This window comes from Pituophis catenifer, unplaced genomic scaffold, assembly GCF_029215685.1.
Source record: "Pituophis catenifer annectens isolate HBS135680 unplaced genomic scaffold, rPitCat1.0.hap2 SCAF_10, whole genome shotgun sequence".
NCBI lineage: Eukaryota > Metazoa > Chordata > Lepidosauria > Squamata > Colubridae > Pituophis > Pituophis catenifer.
In genome coordinates, this window is record NW_027256890.1 from 2,310,701 (window position 1) to 2,329,184 (window position 18,484).

The window sequence follows — 18,484 nt, forward strand, 5'->3', positions numbered from 1 at the left end:
GGTTGGGCAGTGGGACTAGTAGCCGGGATGCTCCTCCATTTCTAAGCAATCTGCCTCGGATTGTGCGGCACAATCCGTCTCCTCCTCTGGAGCCCCAGCAAAGAGCACAACTGCACGACAGAGGCCAAGGGGAAAAGCTCTCGCTGCCATTGTTTATACAAAATCTCCAACCAGCAGTCAACGCCAGGAAATGCAGACACACAGACTCATTCAGTCCCAGTCTCTCCTTCGGAGAAAGGGCCTCTGTGCTAGCGAGGGGAGGGAAGCCCGGCCCCAGCGTGCTACTGTAAACACAGCTCTGAGGATCATTTCAGGAGGAAAACGTTCCAGGGGCTTTGACGCTGCAGCTTTCAGGACCTTTCCCAACTGTATTTCCCAGTGAGATTTGGAAAAAACAGAAGAGAATAACAGAGTTGGAAGGGACCTTGGAGGTCTTTTAGTCCAACCCTCTGCTTAGGCAGGAAACCCTACACCACATCAGACAAATGGTTACCCAATCACCTCTTAAAAACTTCCAGTGTTGGAGCATTTACAACCTCCGAAGGCAACTTCTGTTCCATAGGTTAATTATTCTTACTGTCAGAAAATTCCTCCTTATTTCCAGGTTGAATCTATCCTTGATCAGTTTCCATCCATTATTCCTTGTCTGGCCTTCAGGTGCTTTGGAAAATAAGTTGACCCCCACCTCCTCTCTGTGGCAGCCCCTCAACTATTGGAAGTCTGCTATCCTGCCTCCCCTGGTCCTTCTCTTCACTAGACTAGCCAGGCCCAGTTCCTGCAACCGTTCTTCATATGTTTTAGTCTCCAGACCTTTGATCATCTTAGATTCAGATTAACAGAGTTGGAAGGGACCTTGTAGGTCAACTAGTCCAACCCCCTGCCCAAGCAGGAGACCCTACACCCTTTCTGACAGAGGGCAGTCCAGTCTCTTCTTGAAAGCCTCCAGTGATGAAGCTCCCACAACTTCTGAAGGGAACTTCTGTTCCATGGGTTGATTGCTCTCACTGTCAGAAAATTCCTCCTTATTTCCAGGTTGAATCTCTCCTTGTTCAGTTTCCATCCATTATTCCTTGTCTGGCCTTCAGGTGCCTTGGAAAATAGATTGACCCCCTCCTCTCTGTGGCAGCCCCTCAGCTATTGGAAGACTGCTCTCATGTCTCCCCTGGTCCTTCTCATCTTCAAATAGTGGATCCTGAATTCACCGCCTGGATGCCTGGAGGAGGGGCTTTGGTTCCACACCCTGACACGACAAGGATTCCCCTGTGATAAAGGCTTCCCAAGGAACCCAATGCTGGGTCCCTTGGGAATGTTACCCCAATGTTACCCCTTTTGTCTGTTTCTTTGTGTGCTTTGGAAAATAGCTTGGCCCCTTCCTCTCTGTGGCAGCCCCTCCAATATTGGAAGACTGCTAGCCTGCCCCCCCTGGTCCTTCTCTTCACTAGACTAGCCAGGCCCAGTTCCTGCAGCCATTCATCGTGTGTTTTGGCCTTCAGTCCCCTAATCATCTTGCTTGTTCTTCTCTGCACTCTTTCTAGAGTCTTAACATATTTTTTACATCGTGGAGACTAAAACTGGATGCAGGATTCCAAGTGTGGCCTTACCTGCACTTGGTGAATGTAAAAATAATAATTACTCAGGTTGTTGAATGCCAAAGGTACAATGATCTGGAATCCATCCTCACTCACCTTGTCCTACTTTTTTTTTTTTTCAAAACCCAACTTTGGGTATTAAGATGCATAGGAAGTAGGGTACGCCCATAAGATGCTCCTGAACTTTGTGGGATATTTTTAATACCTTCTTTGCAGGTATTAGGCCTTTCATCTATTGTCCCTTAGATCTGCAGCGATGAAGGGACTTGCATATCCCAAGGATGAGGTGAGATCCCATCAGGAATGTTTTTCCTAGAGGATCACCCATGATAGGAGGCTATGGATGAGGGATAATCTATGATCCACTGGAGAAGGGAAGGTCAACAACTCCACTCTTCCAACCAAAAGAGGCCTTCACAACCAGGACTGGCCCTGCAGGCTGGAAGGTCCCCACTGAGCTTCTGGGGAACCACAGCTCTGAAGTCTATGATGCCACTGGATTAAGGTCCAGAAGATGATGTGTCCAGAGGCAAAAGGAGAGGCCATATGCATCACACAAGGACTATCAGAACGGTGAACCAAGGCACACCTGAGATTGTCCAAGCAGAAATTACAGGTTGAGATTCTAAAACTGGAATGGAACGGGTCACTTCACATCAAAAAGCTTTAGAAGAAGATAGAATGAATGAGCTGGAAGGGACCTTGGAGGTCTTCTAGTCCAGCCCCCTGCGCAAGCAGGAGAACCTCTACCATTTCAGATAAGTGATTGTCTACTCTAGACTCTTCTTAAAAACCTCCAGTGACTGAGCGCCCACGATTTCTGGAGGCAACTTCTGTTGCACTGGTTAATTGTCCTCACTGTTAGGAAGTTTCTCCTTAATTTCAGGTTGCTTCTCTCTTTGATTAGTTTCCATCCATTGTTTCTTCTCTTGCCTTCTGGTGCTTTGTAGAATAATTTGACCCCCATCTTTGTGGCAGCCCCTCAAATACTGGAATACTGCTATCACGTCACCCCTAATTCTTCTTTTCTTTAGATCTTCTATTGTGGACCAAGAAAAAATGATAGGAAAGAAAGAACAGCCATCTTTATAACCCAAAGGGTCGAGGTTGGTGTCAGCTGCAACTCAAAAACGATAGAAAGATCTCAATTCTGTTCCAAGGTAAGTCACCCAGAGCAGGTGTTCCAACTCGGTGCTCCAGCTGCAGGTGCAGGAATTGGGCGCTTCTAGGATGCTTTACAGCAACTTGTCAAGATAGCACCAAATAACAGTCCTATTGATGATGGACAAACACAGGTAGTCCTTAACTTACAACAGTTCATTTAGTGACCTTAAAAGTTACAACGGCGCTGAAAAATGTGACTTATGACCGTTTTTCACAGTTAGGACCTTTGCAGCCTCCCCAAGATCATGTGATCAAAATTCAGATGTTCGGAAACTGCTTCATACGTATGACCGTTGCAACGTGATAACCTGACAAGCAGGCAATAAGGAAACCAGATTCACTAGTAAACCACCAAGTTACTAAGTTCTCAACTGCAGTGAGTTAACATCCGTGGCAAGAAAAGTCGTAAAATGGGGCAACCTCACTTAGCAAATGTCTCACTTAACAACAGAAATGTTGGCCTCCATTGTGGTCTTAAATCGAGAACTTCCTGCAGAATGCTAAAAGTGGGAAGTAAAACAGCATCTGAAATGATAGGACTATTTGACGTGGTTCAGGGAATGAAGCAGAAGACTGATCAATCGTGTTCTGCTAAGAAAATCCAGTGTTTCATTGAGCAAACACTGCCAGCAACTTAAAAGAAACACAGACATCATTGGATGGAAAACAAAAACATCGAATTGACAATCTGCTTTGCGGGCGAAGATGGAAAAGCTCTGTTTAGTCAGCAAAAGAAAAAGAAAAATGATAAAACAAAAAGAACTGGCATTGACTATTGTTCAGAACCCAAGTTTCTTAAAACTAAAGAAACTTAAACTAAAGAAAACAAAATTATCAGGCCAATCTCTTAACAGTTATTCCATAGCAGTGAAAACAAAAACAAAAAAAACCCCCTAGATTTAATGGGTTGGATTCGATAAAGAGACTTCCTGGACAACTCAGACTGAAAGAGACGCTGCCCTTAAAGATGAAATAAATCAAAATAGCCAGGAAGCAAAAAGAGATAAAATGGTTATTTGCTCGATTTTGTGAAAATAAAAGTGAAAAATAAAATACAAGGAATCTGCTTCCCAACTAAATGCTAAATTCCAGGAGAATAAGAGGCAAGGAAATATAGACTTTGTACTGCAATGTATGTTATCATGATACATATGGACTAAAGTGATTAACTATATTAATCGTTAAAAGTATATTAATAATACATTAATTATATTAAGGGCTGCCATAAAGAGGAGGGTGTATGTGGGTCAATGGATGGAAACTATAATCACGGAGAGAAAAAACCTGGAATTAAGGAGAAACTTCCTGATGGATTCACCTGACAACTGTGTTACTAACTTAACTGCAGTGACTCCCTTAACAACTATGAAAGAAAGGTCATAAAATGGGGCAAAACTCACTTCGCAAACGTCTCACTTAGCAACAGAAATTTTGGTCTCAATTCTGGTCGTAAGTCGAGGACTACTCGTATAGGCTTCTCACTTGACACCAGGGTGTCTGCTGCATTTCCATTGATAAAGCTGTTATCTTCTTTCTAATAAATAGCTTTAGCTCTGGGGATTTTATCCCTTGGATTAGCTATTTCCAGATAGGGAGAAAAGGATAAGGAGAAATTTTCTGACCGTGAGAACAATCAACCGATGGAACAGAAGTTGCCTTCGGAAGTTGTGGGAGCTTCATCGCTGGAGGCTTTCAAGAAGAGACTGGATGGCCATCTGTCAGAAATGGTGGAAGGCCTCCTGCTTGGGTGGGAGTTGGACTAGAAGACCTACAAGGTCCCTTCCAACTCTGCTGTTCTGTTCTGTTCTGTTCTGTTCTGTTCTGTTCCGTTCATTCCGTTCCATTCCATTCCATTCACTCCATTTGATTTCTGATTCCTATTCTACTCTACTCTACTTTACTCTCATTCCCTATTCTATTCTATTCTGTTCTGTTCTGTTCTGTTCTGTTCTGTTCTGTTCTGTTCTATTCCATTCCATTCCATTCCATTCCATTCCATTCCATTCCATTCCATTCCATTCCATTCCTGATTCCTACTCTACTCTACTCTACTCCCATTCCCTATTCTGTTCTGTTCTATTCTATTCCATTCTACTCCAGTCCATTTCTTTCCTACTCTACTCTACTCTACTCTACTCTACTCTACTCTACTCTACTCCCATTCTCTATTCTATTCTATTCTATTCTATTCTATTCTATTCTATTCTATTCTATTCTATTCTATTCTATTCTATTCTATTCTATTCTCTATTTCCATTCCATTCCATTCCATTCCATTCCATTCCATTCTATTCTATTCCATTCCATTCCATTCCATTCCATTCATTCCATTTGATTTCTGATTCCTATTCTATTCTACTCTACTCTACTTTACTCTCATTCCCTATTCTATTCTATTCTATTTTTTCTATTCTATTCTATTCTATTCTATTCTATTCTATTCTATTCTATTCCATTCCATTCCATTCCATTCCATTCCATTCCATTCCATTCCATTCCATTCCTGATTCCTACTCTACTCTACTCTATTCCCATTCCCTATTCTGTTCTGTTCTATTCTATTCCATTCTACTCCAGTCCATTTCTTTCCTACTCCACTCTACTCTACTCTACTCTACTCTACTCTACTCTACTCCCATTCTCTATTCTATTCTATTCTATTCTATTCTATTCTATTCTATTCTATTCTATTCTATTCTATTCTATTCTATTCTATTCTATTCTATTCTATTCTATTCTATTCTATTCTCTATTTCTATTCCATTCCATTCCATTCCATTCCATTCCATTCCAGTCCAGTCCAGTCCAGTCCAGTCCAGTCCAGTCCAGTTCTAATTTCTATTCTATTCTATTTTCTATTTCTATTCCATTCTATTCTTCTAAAGATTCAAGGCCATGGTTCTCCCTGTTGCGACACACAAACTGTGAAAGTCTTTGTTCTATTACAGATACAGAGAAAGCCAAAGCCGAACAGTCCCACCGTTGCCTGCGAATGCGCTGGAAAAAAACCTTGAAGCCCAAGAATAACAAATATTTCAATAGCTGAAATAAAGCCAGGCTGTTCACTGGAAGCACCAGATAAACCTTAAATAGTTTGGAGGCACAATGTAAAGTCCAAAATCAGTCATTGGTGCTTGGCGGGGGGGGGGGGAATCAAAACTGAAAAAGGGGCCGCCAAAAATCAAGGAGGCAGTTTCAGACAGATGGACCTGATTAAAATTATGTCCCTTGATCATAAAGATTTTGACTGGCTGAATAACCTGCTGCTGCTTTGTTGATTTTCAAATGTTAGCTTAAAAGGAAGGTTTTTTTAAAGCCTTGTATCTTATGATTCTTGATGAATGTATTTTTTTAATGTAAACTGAGAGCATATGCACCAAAGACAAATTCCAGTTCTAATTTCTATTCTATTCTATTCTATTCTATTCTATTCTATTCTATTCTATTCTATTCTATTCTATTCTATTCTATTCTATTCTATTCCATTCCATTCCATTCCATTCCATTCCATCCTAATTTCTATTCTATTCTATTCTATTCTATTCTATTCTATTCTATTCTATTCTATTCTATTCTATTCTATTCCATTCCATTCCATTCCATTCCATCCTAATTTCTATTCTATTCTATTCTATTCTATTCTATTCTATTCTATTCTATTCTATTCTATTCTATTCTATTCTATTCTATTCTATTCTATTCTATTCCATTCCATTCCATTCCATTGCATTGCATTCCATTCTATTCTATTCTATTCCAGTTCTAATTTCTATTCCATTGCATTCCATTGCATTGCATTCCATTTCTGATTCCTACTCTACTCTACTCTACTCCATATTTCTATTCTATTCTACTCTACTCTACTCTACTCTACTCTACTCTACTCTACTCTACTCTACTCTACTCTACTCTACTCTACTCCATTCCATTCCATTCCATTCCATTCCGTATTTTCTATTCTATTCTATTCTATTCTATTCTATTCTATTCTATTCTATTCTATTCTATTCTATTCTATTCTATTCTATTCTATTCTATTCTATTCTATTCTATTCTATTCTATTCTTATTTCTAGAACCAGGGGTTCAGGGGCCACCTGTTAACTATGATGTTCTGTGGCCAAACAGATTTTTTTCCATGATCATCTGGATGCCAATAATTTTCTCCCTATTATCTTTCAGCTGAAAAGGAACACGAACCCAGGCAGGACAGGGCAACATTTCCTCCAACTCCTGCTAAGGAGAAATTTCCTGGCAGTAAGAACAATCCATCAGTGGCATGGTTCCCCTCCAGAAGTGGTGGGCTCTCCATCACTGGAGGAGCTGTGAAGAAGAGTTTCGACAGCCATTTCTCCAGAATGATGTATCTTGCTTGAGCCGGAAGCAAGAACATTAGAAGACCTCTGAGATCCTTTCTGACAGTGTTATCGACACAATTGGGCGGACTCAGGGAGACAGTGGAGCACAGAGGGGGCTGACATGCTGTTTCCATGGCTTCCTGGGAGCTGCGCACGACTTATCGACTGAACCCCAAAGTCCTTTCCAACCCTATTATTTTATGTTCTATGTATGATTTCTCCAGAATCTCCCAAAGGTGCTTTTTCAGGAGGCAACTGGACTTTCTGGTTTTTCTTTGAAGACATTTCGCTTCTCATCCAAGAAGTTTCTTCACCTCTGACTTGGATGGTAGGGAATGGAAGGATTTATATTCCTTGCAGACAGCTGGTCCTTTGCATCCTTTGAGAGGGTCGTTGAGGCCACTTGGAGGTTTGCCTGTGTCCTCAGGGTCACCTGAGTGGTGCAAATGGTTCATGTAGTCTGCAATTTTTCCTCTGGAAATCCATTCTTATTCCCACACCATTGAAAAGGTGTCCATCCCAAACTGCATAGCTAAAAGTCTGTAGAGATTCTCAGTCATCCAGGTCATGGTTGTCCCAAAGGTGCTTTTTCAGGAGGCAACTGGACTTTCTTATTTTTTTTTCTTTTGAAGATGTTTCGCTTCTCATCCAAGAAGCTTCTTCAGCTTCTCCAGAATTTGTCCACATAATTAATTAGAACTACTAATCAGTGGAACAACATGCCTCCAGAAGTTGTGAATGCTCCAACACTAGAGGTTTTTAAGAAGAGATTGGACAGCTATTTATTTGACATGGTATAGGGTTTCCTGCCTGAGCACGGGGTTGGACTAGAGGACCTCCAAAGGTCCCTTCCAACTCTGTTATTCTGTTATAAGTTCTAAAATTCTCCTCACAGCTGAGAGCGTCATCTCCTTTCCTCCTTGAGGACCATAAAAGCCAATAGTCTCCAGTAGCGCAAGAGGCTCCAGTCTCCCATGCAAGAGACTCTCGTCACCTGAGAATCTAGCCAGTTGACTGGGGTGCTTGGTGCCCGCGGCCTGTCCCTGCTCCTGTCAACTCGCAAAGCATCCCTGGCTTGCTCTCGAGTTGCCATAGGCAAGGGGGATGGGAAAACGGCGAAGCAGCATGGCAGCCAAAAACAAAAGCACATTCCAGACATATCTCTCTCAAGGCTGTCTCCCAGAGTTACCCACAGCGGTCGGAGGGGAGTGATCTCTACATCCTGCGAAATTGGTCTGTTGGCGAATGTGACTGATGACACACCCTGGGGGGGGGGAAGTCTGGGTTGTAAATTATGTGGGGTCAGAGTTGGCTTCACTTGGAACGTGCCGACATGAAGCTCCTAATCAATAACTGAATTTCTTTTGAAGCTTGGCTTGAGGCTCATGATTTAATTAGGGCATCCGTCAGAACCCTGACAGCCCCATTAAATGAGCAGCTCAGCTCCCCATCACTGAACAAATATTTCTTCATCCTGTATGTTGTGAAGATGAATGACAAAGGCTGCCGGACTGCTACGAGAAACTCCTATCAAAGCAAGTGACCAAAACAAGCTGGGATCTCACACTTCGGGGGGCAGAGTTTACCTCTCCACAAGGCAGTGATTCTCAACCTTGGCAACTTTAAGACAGGTGGACTTCAACTCCCAGAATTCCACTGCCGGCATTCCCCAGGGGAATTCTGGGAGTTGAAGTCCACCCGTCTTAAAAGTTGCCAAGGATGAGAGATGCTGCTGTAAGGGCATGCAATTGTTCAGTTTGGTGCTTTTCTCCCTGCCAGGGACATCCAGAGGGATGGGTCACAAACATCAGTCTGGCAGTGATGACTGTGTGGCCAAAGCCTTTCTCCTGGCATCAGCCCCCAACTCCCAGTTTCAGGTCCATTAGCCGGAGGGAGCCATGACCAAGACCGTGGAGGGGAGTGGATCCTTACCTACAACTTTTGGCAACTTCTGACGGCGAAGGGGGATCCGGGGCAGCTTCAAGCTGATTTGGCTGAACTGTCCGCAAAGGCGCCGTGAAGATTTTTTACGAGCCAAGTCCTGGCGTATGCTGTGAAGGAAGCCGGATAACCAGGTGAGACCACGGTCAAAAGTTGCCGCATGGATAGCAATAGCCCTTAGACTTATATGCCGCTTCACAGTGCTTTCCAGCCCTCTCTAAGCGGTTTTACAGAGTCAGCCACTTGCCCCCAACAATCTGGGTCCTCATTTTACCCACCTCGGGAGGATGGAAGGCTGAGTCAACCTTGAGCCAATCAGGATCAAACTGCTGGCAGTTGGCAGAATTAGCCTGCAATACTCATTCTCACCACTGCGCCACCACAACTCCCAATATGACAGTGGGGGTCATATTGCATTGCATCTTTATAATTTGCTCCTTCTGTCTTAGACTTCCCTGCATCTCACTTATCCTACCTGTGCAAGGTGATGGGGAAGGGGGAGGGCTGTAATCCAAATGCAGGGGAAAGTGGCATCTATGCTATGGATGGAATAAGGCAGGATTTTCCAACCTTGGCCACTTTAAGACGATTGGACTTCAATACCCAGAATTCCCCAGCCAGCAAGGGGATTTCTGGGTGTTGAAGTCCAAACCTTCTGGACAAATGGTGGCCATTCGAAGTTCGGATATCATTGAAAAAGTGAGTTATGACCATTTTTCACACTTATGACCATTGCTGCATCCCCAGGTTCATGTAATCGAAATTCAGGCACATGGCAACCGACTCACATTTATGACGGTTGCAGTGTTCCAGGATCCTGTGCTCCCCTTTTGCAACCTTCTCACAAGAAGGTCCATGCACTTTACAACGGTGTTACTAAGTTAACCACTGCAGTGATTCACTTAACAACCGTGGCAAGAAAGGTCGTAAAATGAGGCAAAACTCACTTGTCTCGCTTAGCAACATAAATTTTGGGCTCCATTGTGGTCAAAAATCAAGGATTACCAGTAATTGTCCTCAGGAAATTGGGCAGCTAAAAAGGAAGCTGGCCAGATGGAAGTGCCTCCCGGCCCGTCCTTCCTCTCCCGTCTTGGCATCCCTTTCAGCCAGGGCTCTTTTCTGGAAGACCGGTTCTCTGCAGCTTCCCTCCTCCCACTCACCCCCATGGCACCCACCCACCCCCGGTGGGTACTCACTCCCGGGCCTGATCCTTCTTGCGGCAAATGCAACAGCAGGACAACAGCGAGAGGAGAAGGCAGAGCAGGAAGATCAGGAGGACTCCGGCACCAATGACTCCCATCCGCTGATTGGCCTCTGGGAAAAAGAGGTTGGCCAGAGTCAGTGGGCCGAGGAAGCCACAAGCCTGACTGGGTGGCTCAGTGGCTAAGAAACTGAGCTTGTTGATCAGAAAGGTCGGCAGTTCGGCGGTTCAAATCCCTAGTACAGGTCTCCTGCTTGAGCAGGGGGTTGGACTAGATGACCTACAAGGTCCCTTCAACTCTGTTACTGTTAAACCAGCTGCCCTTGCAAGGTGGGACCCGGGAAAGGTTGTTGCAGAGTTTGTTGAAACAAGGCAAGTTGGCGGCTGCGACAATGTGAGGAGTGTCAGCACTTCAAGCTGCATTTACTCTAGTGCTGACATAAGAAGGAGAAGCGGAGGCGTCTGGAAAGGGACGTTTGACTTTTCACCTACTTATTTTTCCTGGAGATAATATCCCCTAGGAGATGGGATGGGAGGGGGGAAATTCCTTTGAGCTGGAGCGGTAGATTAGGGGTAGAATGACTTGGAAGTTGGCCGATGAGTGCAGGGGAGTGGGGAACGGAAAGGGAGGGTTTTGGGTCTGGAAGTCAGTGTTGGCTTCGATGGAGTCGGATTTTAGAATGTCGTGCTTAATAAATAGGAGTTTTCCTTCAAAGACTTTGTTTGAAATGCAATTTATTTGAGACGACCTCGAAACCTGACAAGGAGGCTGTTGTGGCTGCCTTGTGAACCTTGGGGGCCACACCTTGCACCTCCCCCACCCAACTGGGGCAAGAAGGTTTGGGGGAAGGTTGGCCAGGCACTCACTTACCCATGTGGCACATGCCGGTGAAGGGGTTGCAGGAGTCCTCGTGGCAGTTGCACAGCTCGGCACAGTTTGCCCCGTAATGGCCAGTTGGGCAGGTCAGGTTGCAGCTGGGGAAAGAAGAGTGGGCAAAAGAGGTTGAGTCCCTTCTTCCAAAAGCAGACCTGGAGCTCGCCACAATTTAAATCCCATTTAAATTACTCCGAGAAGCCCTCCTGGAAAGCGCAGTGGGATAAGGCCACATTTAATATTTGCGTGACCCATGGCAGGGACTCTAGCCTGGTGCCCAGGAGCTACAGCACAACTTGTAGGCATCTTGATGGATGCCTAAATAGAAATAGTTTCTCTGCTGCTTCAAAAGAATCATCTATGGAGATTCTCAGTCATCCAGGTCATGGTTGTCCCAAAGGTGCTTTTTCAAGAGACTTTCTTGGTTTTTCTTTAAAGACGTTTCGCTTCCCATCCGAGAGAATGAGGAGAAGAGCTGAAGAAGCTTCTTGGATGAGAAGCGAAACGTCTTCAAAGAAAAACCAAGGAAGTTCAGTTGCCTCTTGAAAAAAAAAAACCACCTTTGGGATTTCAAATGAAATTTTTCCCACAACTCCATGGGTTTCCATTACACACTGAATCAGTGGTGAAATCCAAATTTTTTTACTACTGGTTCGGTGGGCGTGGCAGGGGAAGGATACTGGAAAATCCCAATTCCCTCCCTGCTCCTGGGGGAAGGATATTGCAAAATCTCCATTCCCACTCTACTCTGGGGCCAGCCAGAGGTGGTATTTGCTGGTTCTCCAAACTACTCAAAATTTCCGCTACTGGTTCTCCAGAACCTGTCAGAACCTGCTGGATTTCACCCCTGCACTGAATCCTATACTACTCTGCCCCCTTTTCAATCTACCAGCCTTACAATTTGTGAAACCCAAAGTCCCAACACACCATTGACGGATCCTGTCCCTGAACCCCATGGGAGTCAGCTTGGAGGGCTGCTTCCTGCTACCCCAAAGTGACTAGGGACCTGGATCAGGAGATGGAGGCATGTCCTGGCCAGAAAGCTTGAATTCAGCTCCCTGCTTGACCTGCTCCTATGAAAGGTAACCACAGTCAGCGGGCAAAGGCAGGAGAAACTAAACTAAACTACAAATCAAATAAACTAAACTAAGAAAGCCCTCTCCATCCACCATCCACCTTCTGAAGGCAGTTGTGGGAGCTTCATCACTGGAAGCTTTCAAGAGGAGACTGGACTGTCCTCTGTCAAAAATGGTGTAGGGCCTGCTGGGTAGGGCGGGGTGGACTAGATGACCTACAAGGTCCCTTCCAACTCTGTTCATCTGTACCTAGCTTCGGCCCGAGTGTCGCACCCTCCTGAGCAAAGCTCCCTCTTGGGCACATGGCTTCATGGCCCGTACACCAGGCTCGGCCTCCTGTCACTGTGGCTATGCTCTAAGCAGGGAGGAGAAGAGAGGGGGATGCCGAAAGAGGGACTGAGTAGAGGCCAAAGGAGGAAAAAGAACATAGAATCCTAGGCTGGAAGAAACCATGGAGGTCTCTAGTCCAACCCACTGCTCACGCAGGTGTTGTGACCCAGCTCCCCAAACACAACCAACCCTCTGAAGTGAACTCAAAGATTCCTTTATTAGAAGCGCCAGCAGCCCTGACAAAAAGTTTCTCTCTCACCGCAGGCTGTCCGGCTGGGAGATGAATAGTTGTCTGCCCCATCTATTCATCTCCGTCCCCCGCCTTTTATCCCCACAGCTAGGGTGGGGCTTCGCTAGTTGCGGTGGCTTTTCCTTTCCAAGGACCGGCCCATAGATTTCCACTGCTCTCCTCTCCTCTGCCTTCTGCTCATCAGGCACTGGACCCAGCTCCTCCTCTTCCTCATCAGCCACCTCCAAACCTGGGGGCTGTTGACTCTCCATCTGAGGGCTGACAGACAGCCCAGGTGTCAGCCTCCGCTTTTGCTGCTTTGGCTGCCATAGGAACCGGGATGGGGGAGAGCTAGGGAGCTTGGGGGGGAAGCGTGCTGGAGGAGGGGCATGGCTTCGGAAGAAACGAAACTGAATCCTTGAAGGGGCTATCGGGTCAACCGTCGTGGCATTCCTGATTGATGACGCTGCCAGACGTGCTTCCACCTGACCCTGGGAGACCTTTGGATTGCATGATTTACGATGGACAGTGGGAGGGGATGCTTTCTATATGCACTTTTCGCGCCTATTGCTTTAATTTCAGCTTAGCTGTGGTTGCGTTCACTTCATTTCTAGTAAAAGTACCTTTCTCTATAAAACATGGAGTTTGGTCATTCTTTCCTGGACTTTGAAGGAAGCACACCTGACACCAGGCTCCGCCTCTGTCTCTCTCTCTCTCTCTCTCTCTGCCAGCTCCATTCCCTCTTCCCCCTCGGAGCTCTCAGGTTGCCTTGATGCTGGCCCTGACTCCCACGCCTCCTCCTCCTCCTCTGATTCAGCTGCTGGAGGGGCCGGTGGCCGACAGGCTACAACAGCATGAGACCCTCTACCATTCCGGATAAATGGCTCTCCAGCCTCTTCTTGAACACTTCCAGTGAAGGAGCACCCACAACTTCTAGGGCAGCGTTTCTCAACCTTGGAAGCTTGAAGATGGGTGGACTTCAACTCCCAGAATCCCCCAGCCAGCAGCGCTGGCTGGGGGATTCTGGGAGTTGAAGTCCACCCATCTTCAAGCTTCCAAGGTTGAGAAACACTGTAGATATATTCAGGTATTCCCAGCTGAATTACTTTTTAATTATGTAAACAATTAGGTTAGTTGTATAGTGTAATTGTATTTTTCATAGGAAAGAACATGTAACTTCTCATTCTCTTAGCTGCCCAGATTTACTCGACAGTGAGATTAAATCAATGTTGGCAGCTGTAAAGTGGATTATGTCCTCTTTATTGTGGCCAATCCAGCTGGTGCATACAAGGCACCCGTATCTTGCACATCTGTTTTGCCTTAGAGGGAATGTCAATCTCAGGATTTCTTTATCGTTATTGTTGTGGGTTTTTATACCATTGCTTTTATGCTGTTTTATGGGTCGCAAACCACCCAGAGTAGTTAGATACATTTTTTGAACAAATAAAGACTGCACTGCTAAAATTTGCTGGTACAAGTTTTCACAATTTATTTTAAATAAGCACCGGACTAGATGTGTGAGACCCCAAAAGGCTTATTGTACAGTACCTCCCCAAAAAACAAAGGAGAACCAACATTTGGGGCCTGCCCGTTCAGTGCCTTTGCTGTACCACCACGGCCTCCCCCTTGGGGTCCTCAGAGGTTGGAAAAAATGAGGCAGCCCCCAACCACAAAATTGGTTGGCTCCATGCCAAGCCCTGAGCAAGAGGCGTCCTTGGGATGTGACTGCCAAAAAAAAAAAATCCATCTGGCAGCTGCAACAGCACCATTTCTCATGTATGTTGAAAAGGGGAGGGGGCTTCAGTCATAGTCGGGGGCCTCCATCTTGATTTTTATGACCCTTTTCTCGGACATCCCTGGCCCTGAGCTCTTTTTAATGGCTATTTAAGTCTCCCTCCAAATTGTGTGTTGCACTTCCTCTGTGCAAACACTTCCTCTGTGGTTTGCCTTAAGTCCAGTGGGTCAACCAAATGCAGGATGCAGCCCAACCTCCCTGGAGTTATCTAACTTCCCCAGAGCCCACCCACCCCGGGGGGGGGGGAGAAACCTTTGGGCAACCCTGGAAGGTTTGGAGAAGCGGAAGGAGCCAAGTGAGTAGCCTGCAAAGCTAAAAATACCCCATTCAATTTTAAATGTCCTTTAAATCCTCTCCTATGGCCAAGCCCTGTGGCTTAGCTTAGCTTTCAAGAGCCCAAAATAAGTAATTCTCCGACTTCATAGCCATTCTTAAAAGTGCGATGATTTTCCCCATTTGGGTTCTTTAAAGTGAAGAATGGGAGTTCCTTAAAGATTTACAGCATACATTTTTCCTCCCAAATGGGCAGTTTTAAAAAAAAACCCAAAAAAACCCAAATGGCTTTTGAGCACAGGAAGATGGTGCTTCTCTGACCTAATAAGAGCTGCCCCTTGGACCAGCTTTGCTTACAGTTCCCTTCTCCACTAGGGCAGATGTGCCCAATTTATGAACTCTGCTAATGTCAGATCTGCCAGAGAGAGAGAGAGAGTGAGGGAGGGAGACAGAGGAAGAGGGAGAGAGATGGGGGAGAGAGAGAGGGAGGGGGAGGGAGGGAGGGAGAGGGAGAGAGAGAGGGGGAGAGAAAGAGGGAAGGAGGGAGAGAGAGGAAGAGAGAGGAAGAGGGGAAGAGGGGGGAGAGGGAGGGGGAGAGAGGGAGAGGGAGGGGGGAGAGGAGGGGAGAGGGAGGGAGAGAGAGGAATAGGGAGGGAGGGAGAGAGGGAGAGGGAGGGAGAGAGGGAGGGAAAGAGAGAGATTTGTTGGAAGCCAGAGATGTGACAATCAGCCCGTTACAGTCTTCAGGGTCGCAGAGCCCAGGAAAAGAATGCAAAAGTGGTAGCAAACATCCGAGATGTTCCCAAAATGCCTATGCGGTACGACTATTGGATGGAGACGGACTGGTCAAGGGGGGAAGGGCCAGGGAGAAGAGGAAAAAATTGTAATGCTTTGCGTGGGAACCTCAGATCTAACCTTTCTTTTTGCTGCAACCATCTATCCTTAGTAAAAGAACCTATTGCTTCAGCCCAATGGAGTCGAGGGTCTTTCTTTCCTAAGGAGAAGAGCTGGGGCAGGCCTAACAGCTAGCCACCTCTCACCAACTAGCAGTCCAAGTGTGGGCGCTCTTATGAGCGAGTTCTGTGGCTTAGCCTGGCTTCTGAACTGAGATACAGGTGGTCCTCGACTTACAACCATTCGTTTAACGATTGTTCGAAGTTACAGCAGCACTGAAAAAAAAATGGCTTATGACTAATCCTTCACACTTACGACCGTCACAGCATCTCCACAATCACACGATCCAAATGTGGGCCCCTGGCAACTGGCAAGTATTTAACACGGTCTCCATGTCCCATCATCATTTGCAACCTTCCCAGCCAGTTTCCAATGAGCAAAATCAAGGGTGGGGGAGGGCAAAGTTGGATTTGCTTAACAAATATGTGATTCGCTTAACAACAGTGGCAAAAAAGGTCATAAACCAGAGAGTGACTCACGGACAGCCCTCTTGCTTAGAAATGGAAATTGTGGTTGTAAGTACGAGGACGACCTGTTCCTGCCACTCACTAGCCCAGGGATGGGTTTAAGCAGCTTTATGCTTAGCAATCCATCATTAACTCTTGAGATTCTGACAGGATTTTCATCAGCCGTCCAAAAGATGCTTTTTCAGGAGGCAACTGGACTTTTCTTTTGAAGATGTTTCGCTTCTCATCCAAGAAGCTTCTTCAGCTCTGACTGGATGATGGGGAAAGGAAGGATTTATATTTATAAAGAATTTATATTCCTTGCAGACAGCTGGTCATTTGCATCCATCCATCCATCCATCCATCCATCCATCCATCCATCCATCCACCCACCCACCCACCCACCCACCCACCCACCCACCCATCCATCCATCCATCCATCCATCCATCCATCCATCCATCCATCCATCCATCCATCTATCTATCTATCTATCTATCTATCTATCTATCTATCTATCTATCTATCTATCTATCTATTTATAATTTATAAATAAATAAATAAAACTCTGTAGAGATTCTCAGTCATCCAGGTCATGGTTGTCCCAAAGGGGCTTTTTCAGGAGGCAACTGGACTTTCTTGTTTTTCTTTGAAGACGTTTCGCTTCTCATCCTAGAAGCTTCTTCCGCTCTGACTGGATGATGGGGAAAGGAAGGATTTATAGTCCTTGCAGACAGCTGGTCATTTGCATCCTTTTAGAGGGTCATTAGGGACGCGGTGGCTCAGTGGCTAAGGCCCTGAGCTTGTCGATTGAAAGGTCGGTAGTTCAGGGGTTCGAATCCCTGGTGCTGCATAACGGGGTGAGCTCCCGTTCCTTGTCCCAGCTTCTGCCAACCTAGAAGTTCGAAAGCACATAAAAAAATGCAAGTAGAAAAATCGGGACCACCTTTGGTGGGAAGGGAACAGCGTTCTGTGCGCCTTTGGCTTTGAGTCATGTCAGCCACATGACTACGGAGACGTCTTCGGACAGCGCTGGCTCTTCGGCTTTGAAACGGAGATGAGCATCGCCCCCTAGAGCCTGGAACGACTAGCACATATATGCGAGGGAAACCTTTACCTTTACCTTAGAGCAGTGGTTCTCAACCTTCCTAATGCTGCGACCCTTTAATATAGTTCCTCATGTTGTGGTGACCCCCAACCATAAAATTATTCCTAAGACCGTTGAAAATATGTGTTTTCCGATGGTCTTAGGCGACCCCTGTGAAAGGGTCGTTTGACCCCCAAAGGGGTCGCAACCCACAGGTTGAGAACCACTGCCTTAGAGGGTCATTGAAGCACTTGGAGGTTTATCTGTGTCCTCAGGGTCACCTGAGTGGTGCAAACGGTTCCTGTGGTCTGCAATCCTTCTGGAAACCCGTTCAGACTCCCACCAGCCGAGTGAGCTAACCCTGAAGAAAGGAGCCTGGCTGCAGGGGGCTCACCTTCACAGAGCAGCAACGGGAAGAGGCTTGGCCTGCAAAGGCCGCCCTTGGGCCATCCGATTCTCCCAGGAATGCTGATGCCTCTTGGACCTCCGGAGCTTTTTCCTTGGCTCGGGTCCTGCCCTCCTCAGGGCTATGTGCTGCTTTGGCCCAGAGGCTTCCTGGCTCTTCACAGCAGCTGCAAGCTGGCCGGCTCACAAAGGAACGCATTTCCTGCCTGCCCTGCTGTTTTCAATTTGAAGGCTCTTTTTGAGAGCTTGCAGTGCTGCAGAATTTTGCATTTCAATATTTTTGCAGGTTGATGGTTTCAGGCAAGAACAACGAGTTCTTAAAGGCTCAGCAATCTTGTGAGGTTTCAGCCACTTTGTGCTTTTTTTCTCAAAGAAAGTATTTGGATGCCGTGTCCTGCAGACCTGCTCACGGGGTGGTGTAGGCTCCCTGGCACCAAGCAGATTCACACTGCCAACCCGTGATGGGCTATATGCGAATCCCCTTGGGAGGGCTGAAGCACTCTTTACCCCCCCTCCCCTCAATGTTCATTGTGATGGATGATGGATAGCCTAGAATCCTACACCAGCATGTCTCAGCCTTGGCAACTTGAAGATCACTGGCTGGAGAATTCTGGGAGTTGAAATCCACCTACAGTATCTTAAAGTTGTCATGATTGAGACATGATAGCAGTGGTCCAATATTGAAGGGGCTGCCACAGAGAGGAGGAAGGGGGTCAGGCTATTCTCCAAAGCACCTGAAGGCCAGACAAGGAATAATGGATGGAA

The 18,484-nt window shown here is 46.1% G+C and overlaps 1 protein-coding gene across 1 annotated transcript in view; it reads right to left on the reverse strand.

The window, feature by feature from the left end:
• SCARF2 (scavenger receptor class F member 2) overlaps positions 1 to 18,484 on the reverse strand; it is a 76,819-nt gene that overhangs the window by 12,512 nt on the left and 45,823 nt on the right. The window contains exons 7-9 of the mRNA XM_070950782.1: positions 11,124 to 11,227; positions 10,248 to 10,365; positions 9,043 to 9,161 (exon numbers count right to left, since the gene is read on the reverse strand). Coding sequence (XP_070806883.1) covers positions 9,043 to 9,161; positions 10,248 to 10,365; positions 11,124 to 11,227 — 341 coding nt within the window. The remainder of the gene's footprint in view (positions 1 to 9,042; positions 9,162 to 10,247; positions 10,366 to 11,123; positions 11,228 to 18,484) is intronic.